This window comes from Colias eurytheme, chromosome 3, assembly GCF_061535395.1.
Source record: "Colias eurytheme isolate Ceu_HAF_F1 chromosome 3, ilColEury1 Martin Lab GWU primary, whole genome shotgun sequence".
Taxonomy (NCBI): Eukaryota; Metazoa; Arthropoda; class Insecta; order Lepidoptera; family Pieridae; genus Colias; species Colias eurytheme.
The window spans coordinates 5,876,141-5,898,728 of record NC_142982.1 but is presented as its reverse complement, the minus strand read 5'-3'; the positions used below and the strand labels follow the sequence as shown (position 1 = coordinate 5,898,728).

Sequence of the window (22,588 nt, the reverse complement as noted above, 5' to 3'; positions counted from 1 at the left end):
CCATTTCCCAACTCCATCTCCTGTTTTAATCACTTTAAATCGTGAAAAGGAGATGTCCAAAAAATGACCCCGAATCGACAGGAATGAAATGTGTACCAATGGATTGATAATTAAATATAATATAATGTAGCAAAAGCAGTAATCCTGAAATCGTTATAGTATAGGAGCTAGGATCAAAATAAAATAAGTAAGAAATTCGTTTAAAAAATCAAAAAATAAGTTTACGTCATGTTGTAGCTTAATATGACGTTATAATAATGTTGTATCACTTGTGTTATACATGATAATTATCATCAACATATTTTAAAAGCAACATCAACATAATAACATCATGTTCAATCACAACATAACTGACTAAAGATTCCGTTATTAATAATTTTTATTTTGGTTCAAGATACTACAATTGCTATAGTACTGTGTGTATTATTGGTGCCTAATTATTATTAATTATAAAATAATAGGTATAGTATAGGAGTTAAAAGACAATAGAACTGAATAAAAAATCGTTTGAAAATTATTATGATGTAGATGAGATTATCGTTGTTATTATAATTTTAATTTTTAATTGATTAATTGGTTTTGCTTGTACATTCATGTACGTAACACAATTTGTTGTAGATTCGAATGTAGTTGTTATTATAGATAGGTAGATTATAATATCATTAAAACTTAATAAAATTAGACCTAATTATAAAAATAAATGAATAACAACGATATTCTAATACACAACATAACGAGTTTTTATTATTTTCAAACGATTTTTCACTTTGTTTTTTGGCTCTTAGCTCCTATACTATACAGTATACAGATTTTTTTTTTCAATCTTTAGCCATAGAATTACCAATAATACATAATATAGTACTATAACAATCGTAGTATCTATAAACTAAAAGAACAAAACTACAAAATCGAGAGTTTTTGTTATGTTGGGCTTTAATGTTTTTGTTTCGTTTCTTGTAAAATATGATATTTATTATGTGTAACACAAGTGATAAAACATTATAACATCGTCATATTAAGCCACAACATAACGGAAACTTATGTATATTATGTTTTTAAGGAATTTCTTAGTTATTTTATTTTGCTTCTAGCTCCTATACTATAACGATTTCAGAGTTGCCCCCTTGGTAATATTATATTATACTTCAATGCCAATCCATTGGTACATGTTTCATTCCTGTCGATTCTGGGTTTTTGGTTCATACATTTTTGGACATGTCCTTTATTATCTTTTAAATATGAGCATTGAGCGGTGAGCCCAAACCAATAGTACTATTATTAATGTATCATATATTTTGTATGCGTTGTTTGCTTAGATCATTAAGTAAGTTGTTTGTATGTCTCAACATTTACTTATAATGACATTGAATTTTTCACTTCATGAAATTTATTGCACGCCTCTTAAGCGAAGCGTTGAGGTGGGTACTACTGTCGCTTCGCGCAAAACATCTGATTTTTCAAACTTAAAATGTCTTTATGTATCATACATTGCACTTGTAAGATAATACATACACACACATATTAAGAAAAAACACTATTTTTAACGTTCATGATATTTTTGATGTCATTTTTGTTATTTAAACTAGTTAAAAAACAGTTTAAAAAAGTTCTGTCTTGGACGTCCGTGTGTCTGTATGTGCGGATCCTTTTTCTTGTTAACACGATAGCGAACGAAATACTTTACTAATCGAGTCTTTTTTTTTTCTCTTACGCTTGAGTATGCTCAGGAATAGAACCCTTTCATTTTTCAGGGTCTGATTCGATGTGGTTTAATTGTTATTAAATAAACAAAAATAATAATTAAAAATATTTATTAAAAAAAAAATATGAGGCGTGCACTTTTGGATTTTCCAAATTATTTTTTGTATACGGGTTATGGAAGTACGTAGGTACGTAGTAAGTCGAATTTAAATATGAACTAGATAATATATTATACAATTAGGAATTACTCAGCCTGTATATGTTAAGACGTAATATTTAAAATATACGTATTATTAGGTCACAGGAATGCTCAAATTACGAATACACTTTGCTAACATTTGGGAAGCAATCTTGCAATCTTCTGATTTTCACGATAAAAAGAATCCTGGTATATAATGAATAAGTATATTATGAATTATGATATAGGTACTCTAACACCACAGTAACTGGGTATTGCTTACCATGTATGACTTTATTGAGCTACTAGCATTCCGCCTACGGCTATGCACAAAATATTGTGCTTAGTGAATAAGAAGAGGTAAAAGTATTACATTTTTTTACTATTTTTACTGCGTATAGTAATATATTGTCGTCAACTGTTTATTTTAGCAAAAAACCTATTTTGTAATTACTCTATTCAATTTTTAAAAAAAGACATTAGAAATCTCCGTTGCAACTTTTTCAATAACAGCTCAGCCTTAGAGCTCAGCTAATTAAATATTTGCAAATTTATTTTTCACCACCTTCCAAAATTACTTTAAAAAAGGTTCACTAGTATTGTTATCACTAGTAGTTAATATTTTATTAAAGATATGTACATAGATTTCAAATTTTCTTCTGAATCCTATTTACCTAGGAAATAGAGGCCGCATTAGCCAAAAATCTAGCCAATAACCACATCAACAAAATCTATGAAAATAAAAACATTTAACCATATTCAGTATTCTTTTATTCTAATTAAACATGTTCTCCCCGAGGTGGAATCTTGGATTATAAGGATATTCATTTCTTGTTAGAAAACTATAAATATTGACTAAAATTAGGAACAGTTTTTTCAAAAATATTGTTATTATTAACAATAATCAGAGTTTCAGCATTTACATTAGTTGTCATTTATAATCATGTTATTGTAACTTTTTACATACCTAGACCTATTCTTATTTCGTCATGATAGTAAAAAGTAAAAACTGTGGTAAAAACCGTAAGATTTATTATCTAATTTGCGAGATTGTAATCTGTCGACAATTTATGATCCGGAATACAGTACAATCCCGATTATCCGAACTTCGAAAGACAGGACTAATCGAATTCCATACAGTTGTTACAACTGAAGCGCATCAGGGACTTGGCTGCGGGAAAAAGATGTGATCCATTACCTCAAAAATCTATAATAAGTTATTTCGAACCAAAATTTTAAATTACATACGTATTATGTAATTCATTATCTATCGTTATAGCTCGTTTTTTATATACTTACTTATCGTATTATCTAAGTAAAACCCATTACATAATAAAAAATTATTAAAACTTAAATATTATTTGAATTGTTTTGAAATCGGTTATCCGGATTTTCGATTATACGGAATACCCCTGGTTTTAATTGATCCGGATAATCGGGATTCTACTGTACTTGCAATTTAACAGAATATCCTTTTTTCACTACAGAAATGCGAATACCGAATTCCTAGAATTTACTTTCCCGAACCTATATTCCCAAGACGCGTGATGAAAAATTTTTCTTTACCCGTTTTGACGCTTTCGTCCACAAATGGCAGCATTTTTTGCCTTGGGGTAAAATATAAAATTGAATTAAATCATTTAAAAATATTTTTTTAAAAGAATCGCTCCCTAAGTATTTATCGTTTACCTACTTTTAAAAAAGAAAATTCACTTCAGATTTCCAAATATCATTATTATATTATATTGTCATTCTCTAAGAACCCGGGTCAATCATTTGCGTGCAAAGATTCATTCAATTTATGAATGTACAAAAGTTAGTAAGTAGCTGTTTGATTGAATCGCTAAATATCATTCAGGCAGTTTTTTCTATTCTTTATAAATTTATAAATTAATAAAGAATAGAAAAAAATATAAATTTATTAAGGCATATTGAATGCCATAAAACCAAAATATCAATTTCAACAATTCAGGCAGTTAATTAAACGGGGTCGTTTAATAAATAGCATTGGCTGATTAAGCTAATCGGCTACGACATAGACTAAGTATATGCATAATTCAATGCCTTCATACGTAAACCAATTAAAAATGGCTTTCACTTTTTGCAAGAAATATTATTTTAAGATGATGATTTAAAATGAATATGCCTTACGTTTTAAACAACTTATTTGATATACTTTAAAAAATGCTCACCGAGGTATTCACATAGATAATCACTACTATTTGCTCATTAATTAATATTTCCTCCGGGGAGCTTAAGTAATCGCTCATCGTATGTATTATACCGTATGGTGAGTGTGCGGTTTATTAATGGCCTATTTCAGTGATACTCTGTATTATCGGTCATTTGCTGATGACTGTAATTATTAATAAATAATCTTATGGTGGTTAAGTTTGATAATAAATGGAATATAAAAATAGTATTTCGTAAAGCAATGTCAATCAGTTGAGAATCTTTGCGCCTTGCATAGGTTCAATTATAATTTATTATCATGATAGGAACTAAATTATTGCTAGCACTGCTACCACTGCTTGCATTCGGTAAGTTTTATACGTGAGTTTTAAACTGATATAAACATCATATATTTTTGTTATTTACCACCGGGTCTTTTTTACAGGGAATGCTCAAAATACTGGTTGGAGTTATTCAAGCCCCTTTGCAAGATTCCCTCCTCGATATATTCCTAGACCTGTCTACCACCCACCTACAATAGTGCAAACAACATTACCTCCAACAGTAACACAACCTGCTACACCTAGAATTGAAATAACAAAGCAACCACAACCCAGGGATTTATATCCTTCGACGCGTAGCCCACTGATCCCATCTTCGTTTGAACCAGCCGAAAGATTACCAACATTCTTTAGGCCAAGACCATATACACAAAGTCCACCTGAATTTTCTACGGCATCACCAGCTCAAAAACCTACCATCATAGTTCTTCCCGGTGATCACTCTTTACCAAATACGCCAAAACCTAGTTTTACAATTGTATATCCCTCAAATTATAAAAATCCTGGAGATGAACTCGCAAAGGAATCTTCAATTGAACAACCATCTCCAAGTTCAGAACCTCAGCCCCAGCCAGGGTACCAGCCTCAAGAATCTGAACCAGCGACTCCATCACAACCAGCACTAATACTTGACCAAAATCAACCAGAACCAGAGCCAGCGCAACCTTCGCCTCAGCCAGAGCCAGAATTACTGCCACGTAAAATTCAACCATCAGCTGCACCACAGCAAATAGATATGGAGCCAGCGCAATCTTCGGTTCAACCAAAGCCAGATGTTGTTGAACCTCCTCAAATTCAAGCATCATCTCAACCCTCGTTTGAAGAACAGCCAGAAGCTGTACCACAGCAAGCTTCACTATCTTCTCAACCAGAGCCTGAAGCTGTAGCACCGCAAGTTCCATCATCTCCTGAACCTGTGCAAGAAGATGTTGCACCACAAGTTCCATCATCTCCTAAACCTGAGCCAGAAATTGTAGCTCCGCAAGTCCCATTGTCATCTCAACCAGAGCCCGCAGCTGCTTCACCACAATATCCACCACCACCTCAACCAGAACCCGAAGCTGTGGCACCACAATTTCTACTATCTCCTCAATTAGAACCAAAAGATGAAGCACCGCAAGTTGAACCATCCCCTCAACCGGTGTCAAAAGCTGTTTTACCTCAAATCCAACAAGCACAACCTGTACATTTATCCAATCCGACTGATGTACAACCTAGGTATCTACCCGGATCATCTTGGTCTAAGCCAAGTTGGCCTCAATACACAAAACCATCTACGATTCCCAATCATCCATATCCCTGGATGCCAACAACCGCTAAGCCTATTCCATTACCCTCTAGAACAATCGCTACACCAAAACCGTCAGGAATCATTGTAATTCCTACGTTGGCACCCGTTCCAAAACGTCCTGTTAATTCTGGACAATTAACGGGGTTAATGGACTATCAATGCGCAAAACCAAATGGCTATTTCTCTGTACCTAATCAATGCGATGCCTTCATAGAATGCAAGGTAATTATTCACCACTAAATTTAATACTACATAAAAAAAATGTTGTGTGGTTTTATGAAACCACGGTAAAAGTGAAACTGTTCGAACGGTTCCGAACACTGCTTTGTGTAGCGCATGTCGCGTGCCGAGTAGGTATACCTACTCGGCAGCCGCGATACACGCGACATGCGCTACACAGACCAAAAAGTTTGAGACGATGTAATAAAAGTTTCACTTTAAAAATAATTTATAATACAACTCTCTCTATAATGCAATCTCTCTTTTCTACAGGGTAATACAGCTATGCAAGTTGAATGCCCTGATGGCCTGCATTTCAATCCTAATGCAGTGTGGCCTGAATATCCGTGTGATTATCCTTCACGAGTAAATTGTGGCGCCAACCTCGCTAAACGTAAGTATAAATTAAGAGTTACATACAATTGACATCAAGTAACAAAGTTTACAATTTTTTATGTTTATATTTGTTCTTCAGAGGTACCTGAGCCTACAGCTGATTGCCCTAGACAATATGGTTACTTCCCATCGCCTTCTGGTGATTGCGGAAAGTATATCATGTGTCAAGTAGGCAAAGCTACAGAAATGACTTGTCCAGCTGGCCTCGCATTTAACTCCGTAACTGCTATATGTGATTGGCCAGCTAATGTTCCTTCCTGCAATCCAGATGGTATTTATTATTTATACTACTTATTAATAAAAAGTAATTCATACTTTTTACGGCTACTAATTAAATAAGTATAAACTAATACGTAATATTCTTATTACAGTATTCCAAGGATTTACATGTCCTGCACCAGACGTGGATGAAAACGGAAAACCTTCAGACTTAATTTCCAAATTCAGGTAGTTTTTTAAATTAATTAATTTATATTTATAATGAATTCATATTGTTACGCCACAACATTAAGGTATGTAAAAGTAATAATTTCATTAAACCTTTTTCTAGACAAGGCAAAAGCTGCAAACGTTACATCGCGTGTCAACAAGGAAAACCACGTCTGCTTAGTTGTGATGATGGATTCTCTTACGATGATGCTACCCAGAGTTGCATTGATTCAGATTTGGTCACAGATTGTACATAAATGAATACCAATATTATGTTAACACTCTTATTAAAATACATGAAAAACAATTAACTTCTTTTTTTCCGTGCCTCGTCGATGTCCTAAGAAGTATACCTAATTGTCGTGGCCATATCGTAGATTTGCTCTTTCATGAAATGATTGATCATTTCACGAAATGGTCGCATTTCATGAAATTGCCAACATAGTTTGATCAGATCGTTAAATCGTCAATGTTTCACGATTTGGTCATCCACATTTAATGTGGATGACCAAAGTTTGGCCAGATCGTATTTAAAATATAGAGAGTCCATAAAATATTTAAAAAATTCAGAATATTTTAAGAACTTGTTTATTGTCATTTAAGTTAGTGCCTCGGCAGCGGCCGGCGAGTGCCAGAAGCGAATCGCTTTTTAAAAAAGAAACAATTATAATAATATAGTAGGATACCTATGTAAATATACTTAGTTATAGGATTTTAGACGCATTTTTCTTCAATATAAGATATCCGCAGTATTCGAACCTCTTCGTCATAAATTATGAAGTTTTTAACTGCGAATAATTATCTAAATGTTCGCCAGCGTCCGCCATCTTATCATATAAACACAGCGCTTCCATCGCCTCTACCAATAATATTAATGTAACTATTTTACGATATGATCAAATAATTTTGATCATTTCATGAAAAAACCACGCGTTTAGTTGGCCACATCGAGAAACAAATTATTATCATTGATCTGCTCAAACCACATCATGATGTGGCATGTGGCCAATAGGCATTCAACCATTTCATGAAATGCGAACATTTCGTGAAATGATCAATCATTTTATGAAATGAGCAAATCTACGATATGGCCACGACATACCTAATAATCACTACATAGTTACACACTACATAGAATAAAACAAAGTCGCTTTCTCTGTCCCTATGTCCCTTTGTATGCTTAAATCTTTAAAACTACGCAACGGATTTTGATGCGGTTTTTTTATTTGTTATCATTCGATTTAATGACGACATTCAATCGAATGACTAGGCCGAACGTTGATTTAACAAGCGTCACTCGACAGTCCGTCGTCCAAATACATTGTTAGCGGATTGTAACACAGCTCTGGGATCGGGAGTTACCATTTGAAAAAAGAAGAAGAAGAAGAAGAAGTAACACAGCTCTTTGAACAGAGCGGATTTATCGCTCTAGAGTCTAGCCTCTACAAGATACACATTAATATTATTGAATGACTAGCGCTTTCATTTAATAATTTTATGAGTAAATGTAATAAATAAATCAATTAGATTATGAGATATATGATTTAATTCAACATCGTTTTACATATTGTTAAATTATCATGACATCGTTAATTCAAAAGCAAGATATTTGTATCAAGTTTGTATCCTACGAGGAAGTCAAATAGTTCCTAGAATCCTATTTATTCTAAGAGATAGGTCGTCTAATCTGTGATTTATATTTCAGTTCTTACCCAACCCCCAACAAAAACTACATACCTAATTATTATTTCCCACAGACATACTTACTTACAACTTCCTCTTATAATATGTATTATGTTTGTGATATCTCTTAAAATATTTGACTATTAATAGAAGTTTTTAATTATTATTGTTATAGGCGCATTACTCGCTAAATGTGATTACACTATCCTAAATTGAATGAAGACCAAATTAACAATACATAAAATGTGTTTGTTTATTAGTGAGTATGCACCCTTAGTCGATGACGATAAATACGACTTAGAGCGTTTTCACATTATCCGATCCGATATCGGATATCGGAAGCCGATAGCCGATATCCGATATCGGAGGGAAGTAAAATGTATGAAATATGTACCTGTCTTTCACATTGTCCGATCCGATATCGGATATCGGAGCCGACACCGATATGCCCGTGAGCTATCGGACGATAATGTTCAGTGTTGCCAACTCAATTTTCGAAAAGGCAGTATACCAACAGCAAAAAAGCACTAGTTTGTGTATTTTCAGTCTTATAGGGCGCTAAATCTTTAAAAAAATTCTTTGCTTTAACCTAAAATCCTTTCTATTAAAAGAAACCTTTTTTTATTAAGAAAACACACATTTAAGTATTTATAGGCATTAAAAATACGATTTATACGGCAGCTATTTTAATTACCATATTAAAATATACGGCAATTGGCTGAACTGAAGTAAACAAAAATATATTGATATCTATCTTCGAAAATATTAGTGTCTATCATCTTTATTTTAACTCATTCTGCCTCGCTCCTCCTCCTACTCGGATGTTGGTTGTGCTCTGTGGTTGTGCTGTTTATTGTATTGTTGTCATTGAGTGCTTTGTTTTTAACCGACTTCAAAAAAAGGAGGAGATTTCACACCGATTTTATTTTTATTTTGAATTAACAACAAAGAATATTTGAAAACTCTTAATTCTAGAATAATTGCTTATGACAATAAAATAATTTATGTATCTTTACTTACAGGAAATTACAACAATCATACCATTATAAAATATATATTTGAACGGGTGACAATATTATTAATTTACAGTGTAATAAGAAAAAGAATAGAAAATGTGAACAAAGATTGTATCACTTAATAAATTTATCATAGGTACTACATGAACTTTTCTAAATGTATATAGTGAAAAAATGACTAAATGACTAGGTACGTCTTGTTAAAAATACATTTAATAGATTTTGAAAGGTATTTACTGATACATAATATGTATTACTAAAACTATTAACTAACTAGCGGTCCGCCCCGGCTTCGCCCGTGGTACATGTTTACGTTTTCTCTACATAAAAACCATCCTCGTACTTCAAGGAATATAATAAAAAAAGAATTATCGAAATCGGTTCAGCCGTTCTCGAGTTATGCGCTTACCAACACATTTTGCGATTCATTTTTATATATAAGATACTAGGTTGTAGTATGTAGGTATTGATATAAATTTATTTAATTTATAATTAATGTGTTAACATAAACTATACAAATGACCGATATCAAAATTCAAAACTATCTAGTAAATAGCACATCTAAATAATATGCAGTAATTAAATATCAAATCTTTTTTACATTTTAACTTTTCTTTTTTTGAAGTTGTTTTTTTTTACGTAGTTATTTTTAATGTATGTACAACTAATAATGATCTATCATTTGAATTTTTTTTAATTATACCTTTTTTTTATCAACTGGCAATTTAGTTTAGTTTTCTCTAAAAATTTCTGGCAACACTCATGATGATATCGGAAGGATTTTATCGGACAATGTGAAAGGGAAAATTGTATCCGATATCGGATATCGGCTATCGGCGTCCGATATCCGATATCGGATCGGATAATGTGAAAACGCTCTTACGAGCGCGATTTTCATTATTTTTAAAATTTCAAATTCAAAACCTGATGTTTCTTTGCGTCTTTACCTTTGCGATAATGATATTAATTTGAGTCGATTTGCTCTGTTATTTTTATGATAATTTCATTTAACTTTGTAACATTATGTGTAATGTTTTATGAGACAGATAGGGGCGGCGCGACGATCATTTAGCGCAGCCCTGCCTAGTCCGCCGTAGACCGTAGTAATGTTGATGGAATGAAGAAATGGTGTGAATATAAAATTATAATTTAATTCAAACAAATTTTTTTGTAAATGAGTGTGGTAGAACCGTTTTCATTCCTAATCATGAAATAACAGGATTAATAGTGTCAAATATAAAATAATTCTAAAACAATTTGATCGCTGTCTATTGTACTGTTTTGATGTCATATCACAACAAAAATGGATGATTCGTATATTATTGCGAATTTCCATACGTTGTGTCGTTTGTGTTTATGTAAGAGTGGTCTAACTATTTCAATTTTTTGTAATGTTCCTGATGATGAAGAAAATGGATCACTAACCTCAAAAATCGCTGAATGCTTTGAATTGCAGGTCAGTAAATATTTTCATGTTACTCAGTTTATATGCATTATTATGAAGAAAGAAAAAAATATTTACATTTAAATTGTTAATTGCAGGTGGATCCAAACGATGGCCTCCCTAATAGGATTTGCTATAAGTGCTTATTTAAAGTAAACAAATGCTCCAAATTTAGATCACTATGTATTCAAAGTGAAGCTAGATTAAGACAAATCACCAATCGCGTCAATGAACTTGATAATTCCAATTCTTCAGAATTTAATTATAATAACATAGAGCAGAAACCTAAAACAGACAATTACATAGTAGAAGACAGTGTTGTGATGGTAGTTGACCCAAGCCTTGACTATGATTCATCGGAAGATTCTGAAAATGTTGAACAGGCTGAAGTTGAGAATGCAGAGCAGGACAATATTCCAGATACAGAACCAGTCTCAGAATCATACTTAAAAAATGTATTTATGTGTCAGTATTGTGATCAAGCATTTATATCTCATGAAAAATGTAATGAACATGAACAAAATGTTCATGATCCCAATTTACCATACAAATGTGTTGAATGTAGTATAGTATTTGCAGAAAGAAATTTATTCATTGGCCATACTAAAGCCGTACATGGTAATGATAAGCCATACCAATGTCCAGAATGTGATAAATGCTTTGGTCGTCGCTCAGATTTAAGAAAACATTCTATAGTTCATACAGGTATAAGACCTTATCAGTGTCATTTTTGTTTAAAAAGCTTCTCTCGTAATACCAATTTAAGTAAACATTTAAGAATACATGCTGGCCACAAGCCTCATGTGTGCCCAATGTGCCCTCGCAGCTTTGTTGCTAAAGGCGACCTTCAACGTCATGTTTTAATACACTCTGGAATGAAGCCATATGTGTGTCGTAAATGTCCATTATCATTTGGTAGAAAAGATAAATTGGTCAAGCATGAACTGAAACATGGAATAACTTCACCTAACAAAGATTTTGAGCATGATCAAGAATCACATGATATGGTTGTTAATGTCAATCCTTTTAGCAGTTTGATGTCCCCACCGACGGACAATATGAACCCCAATGAATATGATCTCCCGAGAGTACCTGATCACATTTCTGGTGAAGGTAGTTTTATGAATCACTTACAAAAAGCACCATCTACATCCAGTAAGCAAACACTTAATTCACCTCCTAAACAAAAATCTCCACTTATAAACAAAAACAAACCAAAAAATATAAAATGTCATCAATGTCCTAAAAGATTTTCCTCACTTGATGCATACAAGACACATGTGTCAATAGCACACATGGGATCCAGGGTATTCCAGTGCAAAGTATGCTTTAAGAAATTTGCGCGCAAGAGAGAACTGGATCGGCATGCCACCGTACACGCTGCATCAAAATCATTTGACTGTAGTCAGTGTGATAAGAAATTCATGAGAAAAGACAAACTTGATAAGCACGAACAAACTCATGAATGTCTTGTGGTTAATATGCCATGCATCGAGTGTGGTGCAACATTTGAGAAAAAACCTGATTTAGTTGCCCATATTAAGTCTCATTTCACTGACAACTTTGATGATAAAATGACTGAACCAAAAATAAAAAAGGAGCAAGAACCAGATTTTCCTATTGATGACAATTACTATGACCTAGAAACCTAAGATGTATTATATCAATACATAATTATCACAATATGTATTTATTAAAATAGAATTTCGTATGTACACAATATTTATGTTATGCAACTTGAGTACCTATTGTTAACTTTAATACGGATATATTATTATTGCTTAGTTTAAAACTTTTATTAATGTCCATTTTGATGAATGTATGTACTTAACTCATGCAGTGTTTAAAAATAGGAAAATGTAATATTTGCAATAATAAATAGTACAATATAATATTTTGAGGATATAGAATTAATGTTTGTCAAGAACAACTGTTGAATTTCAATTATTATTTTAGAATCATAGTTATATAACTGTTTGTAATGGCACCAATTTTAACAATGCTATAATGACGCTTGAAAATAATTTTATGTAAATAGATGAAATCCTGTTTGCTCTAAAATTTTAATATATCTCACAACTGCCCATAATTAAATTACACATTGACTTGAATAGATAATTCAAAATATTTTATCTTTATTATCAAGATTTTAACATGTAAACATTGAAACTTACAGAAATCTATAATCATGTAATTTATAATTGTATAATAAATTATATTTTAAAATATACTGAACCAAAGTAAAAGTGCGCAATAAATAAATTTAATGTTATGTAAAGTGACCTGCAAGGAATAAAACACAGAAACATATAATTGTCTCTTTATTAACCTGCTAATGGATTTGCATGTATAGTTACTGATGTTATTCTTGCTTCAGTTATTGGTTTAAATGTCTTTGGATTGACGGCCATCCTTTCTAGATCATCAAGTGCTTCAAAGCCGTCAATGATTCTGAAATAATATAGTTTTTTTTTTAATTTCTTTAAGTAAGTAGTTATTAAAATATTAAGATCTCTAGGAAAAAAAAAATTAAAGTTATGAAACAAAATTTTTCAACAGTTTGCATTTGAGAAAATCTAAGTCTTTAGAATCTGGGGACCTATTCATTGAGATTTTATTATGAAAGAAATATGTAGGTACTGTATATAAACTACTTGATTATTAGCTTCAATAAATACTAAGAATGTTTTATTACAAAGTTGAGTAATATCCTTTAATTACCTTCCAAAAATTGTATATTTTAAATCTAAATGTGGTTGTTCTCCATATGTAAAGAAGAACTGGCTTCCATTTGTGTTTGGTCCATTATTAGCCATACTCAATATTCCTCTAGCATTATGCTGCAAAATTAATGAAACATTTTAAATCAAATTCTTCACTTTAAATATTTAAATGTTATATGTATAGAATTAAAAAAAAACTTGCCTTTAATTCTTCTTTGAATTCATCTTCAAATTTCCTGCCCCATATTGATGTCCCACCTTTACCTGTACCAGTAGGATCTCCAGTTTGTACTATAAAGCCCTTCAATGAAAAATAATTAATATTTAATAGTAGTTACAAATTGCAAACATATTAATTATTATGTTTGGAGTTTTGTTGTTTTTACCTTTATATTTCTGTGGAAAAGACAACCATTATAGTAATCACTAGCACACAGGGCTAGAAAATTTTCACATGCTTTTGGACACTGCTCACAAAATAATTCAATTTTGATGTCGCCTACATCCGTGTGTAAAGTAACAGACATTTTCTTCAGTATTTTAATTTAAAAACATTAAATATTAAGCTCGCTGTAGGTACACGATTTTCAAACTTAATAATATGTCAATGTCATGTGTCAAAATATGTCTGCTATCAGATTCATTTTCTTTTTTTATTGATATGGTGTGCGTCTTTTTGCCAACATCAGTTTAAAGTTTAAACCTGTGGTTTAAACGAATTTATATCAGTATCTCGTCTTGCTTTCCTTACATATTAATACTTATGTGGTTACATATTTTTTGTTCTACAGATTGTTTACTTTGCATTATTTTGTATTATTATTTATTATTCATATACAATAGCTAGTTTTTTTATTCAATAAGGATTGCTATATAAAATTAAAACTCGCAAACGCCATTAGAGTCTATATTGCAAAATTATCGCCATTATTGCATATTATTACTTAATGTAAAACATCACCTATTTCCATTACAGTTATTACGACGGCGATAGTTAGTTTAGTTAGTTACTATGTGACAATATTTTTTCCATGCACGTTATACCGAGGAAATTTTGAACTTTTATAATGTGATAAAGAATTCAAAAACAAGTTTATGGTATTTATAAGAAGTCTCTACTTGTAGAATTATCTTTATCTATACACACCGGCACAATTAGCGGAACAGAAAAAAAAGTGAGACTATGAGATAATAACGCATATATTTGACGAAAATGTAATTAGACACAAAATAACAAATTAATTAACATCTTTTAACAACGACTTTGAAAAGTCTTTCGTTATTTTTTATTGAAAAATAAAGAAATTTGAAATAAGTGAAATTTTTAGATGATTATGAACCATCACAAAAAATAAAAAAAGTAAGCATTAAATGATTTAACAATAAAATTAAAGCAAAATTAATAACGAGTGTATCCCCCTCTTGCTCTGATTACGGTTTCCATTCGTCTGGGCATGCTAAATATTATGTTATCGATGATTTCTTGAGGCAACTGCTCCCACTCCTCAAGTAATGCGTTTCCAAGTTCATTCAGATTGTTGGGGGGTGGCATTCTGGATTTAACCCTTCTTTTTAGCAAGTCCCAGACATGCTCTATCGGATTCATATCGGGGGAATTTGCTGGCCACTGCATCACCGGTATACCTACGTAGCACAGATATGCATGTACCGATTGTGCACTATGAGCACGAGCATTATCTTGCATTAGAATAAAGTTGTCACCAATAAATGGGGCAAATGGTAGAACATGTTTTTCTTAAATGTCTCTGATGTATCGATCTGCTGTCATCGTCCCTCCTGTGACTATCACTAACTCCGTGCGAGCTCCCAAACATATCCCTCCCCAAACCATAATCGAGCCGCCACCATAAGCCACTGTGTGTTCAAAATTAGACTGTATGTGGCGTTCTCTTTTGAGTCTCCATATTCTTTGTCTCCCATCGATATGTTTTAAAAGAACTCTGCACTCATCAGTAAAGAGAACCTGCTGCCATTCGTTCAAATCCCAGACGATCTTCTCGCGCATCGGTTTCTGTTCCGCTAATTGTGCCGGTGTGTGTATTAATTACATAGTCTATGAGCTCAAATCAGCCAGTGTTTTTTGGAACTCGATTCAAGTCTGGCCGATAAGAAGCGAGCAGTTAGTTACAAATAAATTCATAATTCTAATCGTACAAATATAGAGTAGTGGAGTAATAGAGTCCAAAATAAAACAATTATTACACATTAAATACTTTATTTTAATACATAACCAAAACTACATGTTGGATAACAGGTATTTTCTTAATAACTCAATTCTCCAAGCAACCAAATACTTTACTTCAACTTCTTTTTATTCAACACCACCCGCTCTTTCATTCTGACCAGCATGTGGTTCATGAGTATTTTCGTCCATGCCTATTTCTCCATAATTACCCAATAATCTTTGACCGGTTGGGTCAAATGGTGATTTGAAGTGGAAATTCGCATTGTACCGTTTTCCCATAACTTCTATTTCATATTTACCGTCTTTCAAATAATCTTTCGTAACCTGATCCCCCTTGTTCGTGATGTAGCCAACACCAACTGGTTTATCTAAGTAGAATGCATAGTCCCCTCGTCTTAAGTAGCCAACAACCTCACCATTTCTATATATCGCTTCCATGCCAAACAAAGCAACCTGAAAATTACAACGTAGGTACTTTTTAAAGGTGTTCATTCAAATACTAACTAGGAATCACAAAACTTCTAGGAACTCCTGTTGGCATGTTTTTAATTTGAATCTATTGTTTATTTCTAGTTATCATCGATAGGGTAATTGATAATAATCTAATTATTATAGAAATTGTTGGCTTACGAATACTTGATAAGATCCTATCTACAAATCTCAAAATTTACCTTTTCATCAAGGGTAAAGTAAGCATATTTCTTAGTGACTCCTCGGTCCTTCACTTTTGCGACAACATCGTTTCCGATGTAATCACCACCTTTACGACACGTGAAGCCCAGGTTCGCTTCTATTGGGTTGTCGTCATTGCGCAAATCCGCATTCCATAAATGATAACCTAGGAGAGAAATAAAATTGTTTTACTTACACATTCTTTTTTCAAAAAACCTTGTCTAGTCTTAAGTTTTTGCAATAAGCCTTGAATCAACTAATCTATAATAGTTTATCCATAATGTTGTTGATGCACTAACCCTTTTCAAGACTCAAAGAAGTCAAGGCTCTCCAACCAGCATTAGTCAATCCAGAAGCAGATTGCAAAGCCTTATATACTTCAATAGCGGAAGATGAAGGTACATGTAACTCCCAACCAAGTTCCCCAGACCAGGCTACGCGCAACGCTCTGCAAGTATAGGCCTTATTCTGTGCGGAATAAGGTGCTTTTGATACGTGCATGCTGCGGTGTGTGTTCATTGGGAAAGCGTCGTTGGAGAGCCCTGCGTCAGTGTAACGTTGTAGGATACGCTGGCTGAAAGGTAAATATTAAAATCATATTAATTTAAAAGTAATTTTATAAGAAGTTTGTGGTAGGAAATAAAGGGATTGTTATTAGTTTAAATCAAAGGAAATATTTAAACTAGCTGCAATTATATTAATTTATGTATAATTAAATTACCTATCAGGACCCTGTATACCCAGGACACACAGTTGCTTAGTTACATCCGTGATAGTTGCACGTAACTTGTGCTTTTGAATAATGCGTCGTAGATGCGCCAGAGTGTGGTTAGCACTGAATCCACTCGTCACCACATAGTAACCACGACCCTATGAAGTATGACATAAAAAAAATGAAAATGACATTACAATTGACTGAAAAGTGAACATACATAAAAAATAAATAAACGCTGGATTAATCAGAACTTCATCATTTTTTGAAGTAAATAAATAATAAATAAATATTATAGGACATTATTACACAAATCGACCTAGTCCCACAGTAAGCTCAAAGTAGGAATATAAAGCTTTAGTTTCGATTATAATACTCACTTTAAAGATGGGTTCGTGCAATTGACCACTCCCACCATCAAGAACACTAACGGTCAAGTCAGCTTCTACTCCTCCTTTTTCATTTAATAGCAAAGAATACACGACACTAGAAATCAAAATAAACACTCATTTGCATTTATACATATACTTAATATGAACTTTATGCATATTAAGAGAAAGAGAATCAATCCCAGATCCGACACTTTAAAATTTAAATACGATTATGTGCCCAGTGCCTTAATATATTTAATTATGTATACCTATTTTCCTTTTTCGTTAGATCAGCAGTGAATGCCAAGTCAGCAGTACGTTGTGCATCCGGTCCAGTCAGGTAGAACTTGCCATAGTAGGACATGTTAAATAAAGCCGCGGCATTTCTGCATGCTAGTGCCTCTTTAGCAATCTAGAATTAAAAAATGGCTATAATAATACATATTGTATTATATATCGATACGGAATATATATCATATAGTTTATTAGGAATAAAAAATATGTTAATCGATTGAACTCATTAGTAAAATAAAATAAATATCTTACAAGGTCGTGATATTTAGAGAATCCGAAAGTGTATTCTCCCTTAAGAATTTCTTCGTAACGGGTGTCAGTGTTCTTTGGGTAGTCATGGGCACCACCCCAGTCGTATTGTTGAACTCTTATCTGAAAATAAAAGACTAAATAAAAAAAAGTTCTTATAAAATGGCAAATGTATAAACTAAGAAAATCAATATTTGATAAATCTTGCTATTCGTATGAATATAATTTTAGTAAATTGTGTGAACATTGATGATTCTACAGATAAAAAATGCTATTCATCTCTACATTTATTCCTAACTTATAAACAACTAGCGGTCCGCCCCGGCTTCGCCCGTGGTACATATTTCGCAATAAAAGGTAGCCTATGTTCTTTCTCAGGGTCTAAAGATTGTCTGTGCCAAATTTCATCAAAATCGGTCAAGAGGTTTATGCGTTAAAACAATACATACATACATAATTACATAATTACAAACTTTTCCTCTTTATAGAAGTATAGACAACAGCTTTAAATATACCATAAGACTTTAACCTTTTCTCCTGGCATGAAAAACGCGGGTCGCTCCCATCCAGCCCTAGCCTGCATAATAGCTCCATCCTCCACCAGCTCTTGATGTAACGCATCGTGACTTGAATCACGACCCGCCAGATGCTCATCATTGGGGAAAACTACGCAATAGTTCTTCACATATGCCTCGAAACTACTCTCACGGGCCCAATGCGCTCGGGACATTTGGGATGGCGTGAAACGACGAATGTCGAAAGAGAACATGTTGTAGTTTGGTCTGAAAAGAAGTTATTGAATATACTGCTAACTGCTAACTTTTGCTGTAAGATTACTCGTAACTATTAAGAAAATATCTTGTTTAGCCAAGTTAATAACAGAAATTGGCATTAAAACTTAAGGACTCATAATTTGTAAGGTTGTGTATTATGATTATAAATTATCACGAGAAAGCGTTTCAATGAACTTTACTGACCTTCCCTTTATTATCCATTCAGCCATTTGTATTCCACATCCAGCAGAAAACATCATACCAGCTGAGTTATAGCCGCAATTATGGTATAAACCTATCGGGAAAATATACAGCATTAAAAAACATTGCCAAATTCTGGGGAGATTCTAAAAAATCCTTACACTGAAATTGCTTCTTCTATAGTATAATGAAGTAAAAAGCCTTACCAAAAAGATTGGGATCTTCTCCAAGTAAAGGTTTATGGTCTGGTGTAAAAGACTCAGGCCCACATACTGTGCTCTTTATACCGATATTAGCGAGCTTAGGACAAAGGGAAGCAGCGCTTTCCATGTGCACATTAAATATATCCCAATTCAAGTCGTATAGATGGAATTGAAGATTGTCAGGGAGCTAAAAGCGGGAAGAAAATCATTTTAAACTAAGGTAAGAAAAAAGTATTGGCCGAATAGTAATCTCGACAATCGTTAGTATTATTAAGTAGTTAGTAGTTTCAATTAAGTATTTACAATACTTAATTGAAACAACTTCAACTTTAAGATACGAATCACAACTTGAGTGCATCTCTGTTTGTTTAAAAGAAACGATAAATATATCGCGATTTATCTTTTCCTTGACCTTTCAAATAATAATCACAATATTTAACACTAGCAACAGTACATTGTTTAAATTTTTTAGAACTTACTTGATCTAATATTAATGGATTGTGCTCATATCCACCGATTTGGCAGGACTCGCCCTGTATTCTTATATAGAGGTTCGCATCATGGTCTCTTATATTGGGACAATTCCGAATTTCAGGTATACTTTCAGATACGACGTAGGCATGTTTAAATGGTACTATGGGTAATGCTGGAATGCCTGCAAAACGAGCTATACGAGGGCCCCAGGCACCTGAAAAAAATTACGACATATTTATTTATTATCCTAAGATCTTTCCACTCGTAAGATAGTTATGAATATAACAACAAAAAGAAGAAGGAGTTATAAATCCTGCGTAGCAGAAGTTTTGAAGATATAAGATATTGTTATTATGAACTTATTTTTAAAACTCATAATTACCTCCGCAATTAACAACACACTTGGTTTTGATAAATCCCTTTTCAGTATGAACGCCTGTTACTTCTTTGTTTCCCAACAAGTTGTGTTTGTAATGCACATCAAGGATAGGGCAATCATCGTATACCTATAAAGAAACTAAGATTAATATAGGTAGATATATACCACAAGATTTTGTAAAATATAGTATGATATTAGCAGACCAAGCACAATTTTGATTAGTAAAATAAAACATTTAGGTAATGTGATTATCTCTTACTTTCCCGCCATTCATAGTTGCAGCTTTAAGAAGAGCATTGCAAGCCATTGTTGGATCAACGACGCCATCTTGCGGAGAATACAGAGCTGATTGAAACACAGAAGGATTCAGAAGAGGAAATATTTTCTGAGCCTCTTTTGGGTCAAGGATTTCACTATTAATTCCCATAGCTTTTCCCAGGGTTTGTAGACGATAATATTCTTGAGTGCGGATCTGAAAGAAGACAATTAGTAATATTAAGGTAACCCACTTGCTCCGAAGAACTTTTGAGTCGTGTCAATTTAAGGCATAGGTATTTATTCCAACTTAGTTTTTCTTTGCATTTATAATATTTTTTATGTTTTACCTCACTCCGCGAAATTAGCATGCCACCATTATTAATCCATCCAGCATATTCGCCTGTTTCCTTCTCGAGGCCTCTGTACACACTCTTTGAATCTTGCAACAGTTTTATCTCCAAATCGCAAGGCCTTAGAGACCATACCAGACCTGTATTTACATCAAATTACCTACATAAATAATGACTTAACTAGCATAAAGCACAAGTAAAAGTGTTTTTAAACCGTAAACGCATATCATTCAATAATTGATATTCAATTAAGTTCCATTATATATTTTAACGTCTTTTTACCTGCAGAGTGCCATGTTGTGCCACTGGTAACTTTAGCTCTTTCCAAGAGTACAGCATTGACTCCTCTTTTAGATAGCTGATATAGTGTGTTACATCCTGCTATTCCACCACCTATTTAACATCAGGAAAAGACAATTAAATTTGGTATTTAGAGTGACTCATTAAGGTCATTCAAAGTTAAACATAAATATAAACTTATTATTTAAATTTTAACTAACAGGATAAAACAATTCTACATTTAAATATCCCATTTCTCTATACTACACCACATTTAAAAATATAATAAACTTGAAGTAAAGCAAACTTCCTCCATTAACACAGATCTGAGGTCAACAGATTTAGATGCGATAAATCATAGATACTGCACAAATTTTAAATATTATGATAATAAACATAGGTATGTGTTTTGTATCACGTACTCACCAATCACTACAACATCAGCCGACGTCACTACTTCCCCTTTCGTCGTATAGTTCTTTCGGAGGTTCACCGATTTTAAATATCTACTTTTTGGATTTAAATAACCATGTTTTACCACTTTAAACATATTTCTATATTAATTACCAAATTAATGGAATTCCCGGTTAAGCTCAAAAACTTTTATTATATGTACCTATACGCGTCTTTCTATACGTAAAATTAGATAATAAATAATATAATTACGTTAATTAGACATTTTCGTATGGAGATGACCGTACAGATTGACACTCAGTTTATCTATTGAATATTTATTAATAACGAGCTCTCCTATCATTCTCAAGTTGATAAATACTGTTTATATGCAGATATTAAGATGAAAACATTATGTATCTTTTCGAGCATTTCAAAGCTACGAAACACGAAGTTAGTATAAAAATATATAACAATTTTGTGTGCATTCGATAGGTTGGAAGATACGTTACAAAACTATTTTATATCCCTATGCAATATAAGAGTTCCCGGGCACAACAACATTTGCCGGGTCATCTAGTAATATTATATTACTTGCTCTGTGCTAGTAATGTTATTGAAATGAAATGATATGACTATCTATTTGCGATATGTTTTGAAAATGTTCAATTCATCATTCGTCTCTAAGGTCTTATTTTGATCCATTGAATTATGAAATTAAATCTCCAATTTCTCTACAGCTTAAAGTTAAACAACCTTACGTTATCACAATGATTTTTAATTGCTCGTTTTACGTATTGTTGACGTGTGAGCTAACTTGAACCGATAGTAACAAGAAGTAAACAACATAATAATAGCGGCCCACATTTATCAGATGTTAGCTTACGAGTCAAAGTTCGACTAAGTCGTCATGCATATTTTGTAGAGGAAAATATATAAAGATACATTTTGATTACATTAAACCTATTGGCAAGGTTTTAAATCGAAAGTGACAGAGAAATGTAGGTATTTAAATATGTACTATGAATTATAGTAAAAACAGATTGAAAATAATGAAGACCACCAGATTTTCATTCATAGTTGCAAGAATTAGTATAAAGAAACCATAAATCATTGTTCATTCATCCCAATTACGAGTAATTTGAGCATGTAAACAAAATACATAAAAAAACACACTTAGA

General features: G+C 32.7%; 4 protein-coding genes across 4 annotated transcripts; 2 read left to right on the top strand and 2 right to left on the bottom strand.

Moving 5' to 3' along the window:
• The first annotated feature begins 4,370 nt into the window (after positions 1–4,370).
• LOC149909601 (uncharacterized) lies at positions 4,371–6,984 on the top strand. Its single transcript, XM_090117825.1, has 6 exons — positions 4,371–4,419; positions 4,497–5,905; positions 6,176–6,296; positions 6,378–6,569; positions 6,670–6,745; positions 6,849–6,984. The coding sequence occupies exons 1-6, from the start codon at positions 4,371–4,373 to the stop codon at positions 6,982–6,984; spliced, it is 1,983 nt and encodes a 660-aa protein (XP_089973951.1).
• A 3,342-nt stretch (positions 6,985–10,326) lies between these two features.
• On the top strand, positions 10,327–13,138 carry LOC149909600 (uncharacterized). Its single transcript, XM_090119646.1, has 2 exons — positions 10,327–10,882; positions 10,969–13,138. The coding sequence occupies exons 1-2, from the start codon at positions 10,730–10,732 to the stop codon at positions 12,520–12,522; spliced, it is 1,707 nt and encodes a 568-aa protein (XP_089975772.1). The 5' UTR covers positions 10,327–10,729; the 3' UTR covers positions 12,523–13,138.
• A 41-nt stretch (positions 13,139–13,179) lies between these two features.
• Positions 13,180–14,197, bottom strand: LOC149909599 (peptidyl-prolyl cis-trans isomerase-like 3). Its single transcript, XM_090119647.1, has 4 exons — positions 13,980–14,197; positions 13,796–13,894; positions 13,592–13,710; positions 13,180–13,321 (listed from the first exon to the last, which is right to left on the bottom strand). The coding sequence occupies exons 1-4, from the start codon at positions 14,118–14,120 to the stop codon at positions 13,195–13,197; spliced, it is 486 nt and encodes a 161-aa protein (XP_089975773.1). The 5' UTR covers positions 14,121–14,197; the 3' UTR covers positions 13,180–13,194.
• Positions 14,198–15,824: 1,627 nt separating this feature from the next.
• Sardh (Sarcosine dehydrogenase) lies at positions 15,825–21,657 on the bottom strand. Its single transcript, XM_090119645.1, has 16 exons — positions 21,441–21,657; positions 21,018–21,128; positions 20,733–20,875; positions 20,387–20,599; positions 20,131–20,254; positions 19,754–19,962; positions 19,278–19,461; positions 19,075–19,165; positions 18,627–18,879; positions 18,101–18,220; positions 17,824–17,966; positions 17,564–17,669; positions 17,193–17,341; positions 16,771–17,045; positions 16,471–16,637; positions 15,825–16,252 (listed from the first exon to the last, which is right to left on the bottom strand). Exons 1-16 carry the CDS (start codon positions 21,562–21,564, stop codon positions 15,926–15,928), a joined length of 2,739 nt encoding a protein of 912 aa, XP_089975771.1. The 5' UTR covers positions 21,565–21,657; the 3' UTR covers positions 15,825–15,925.
• Positions 21,658–22,588: the final 931 nt, after the last annotated feature.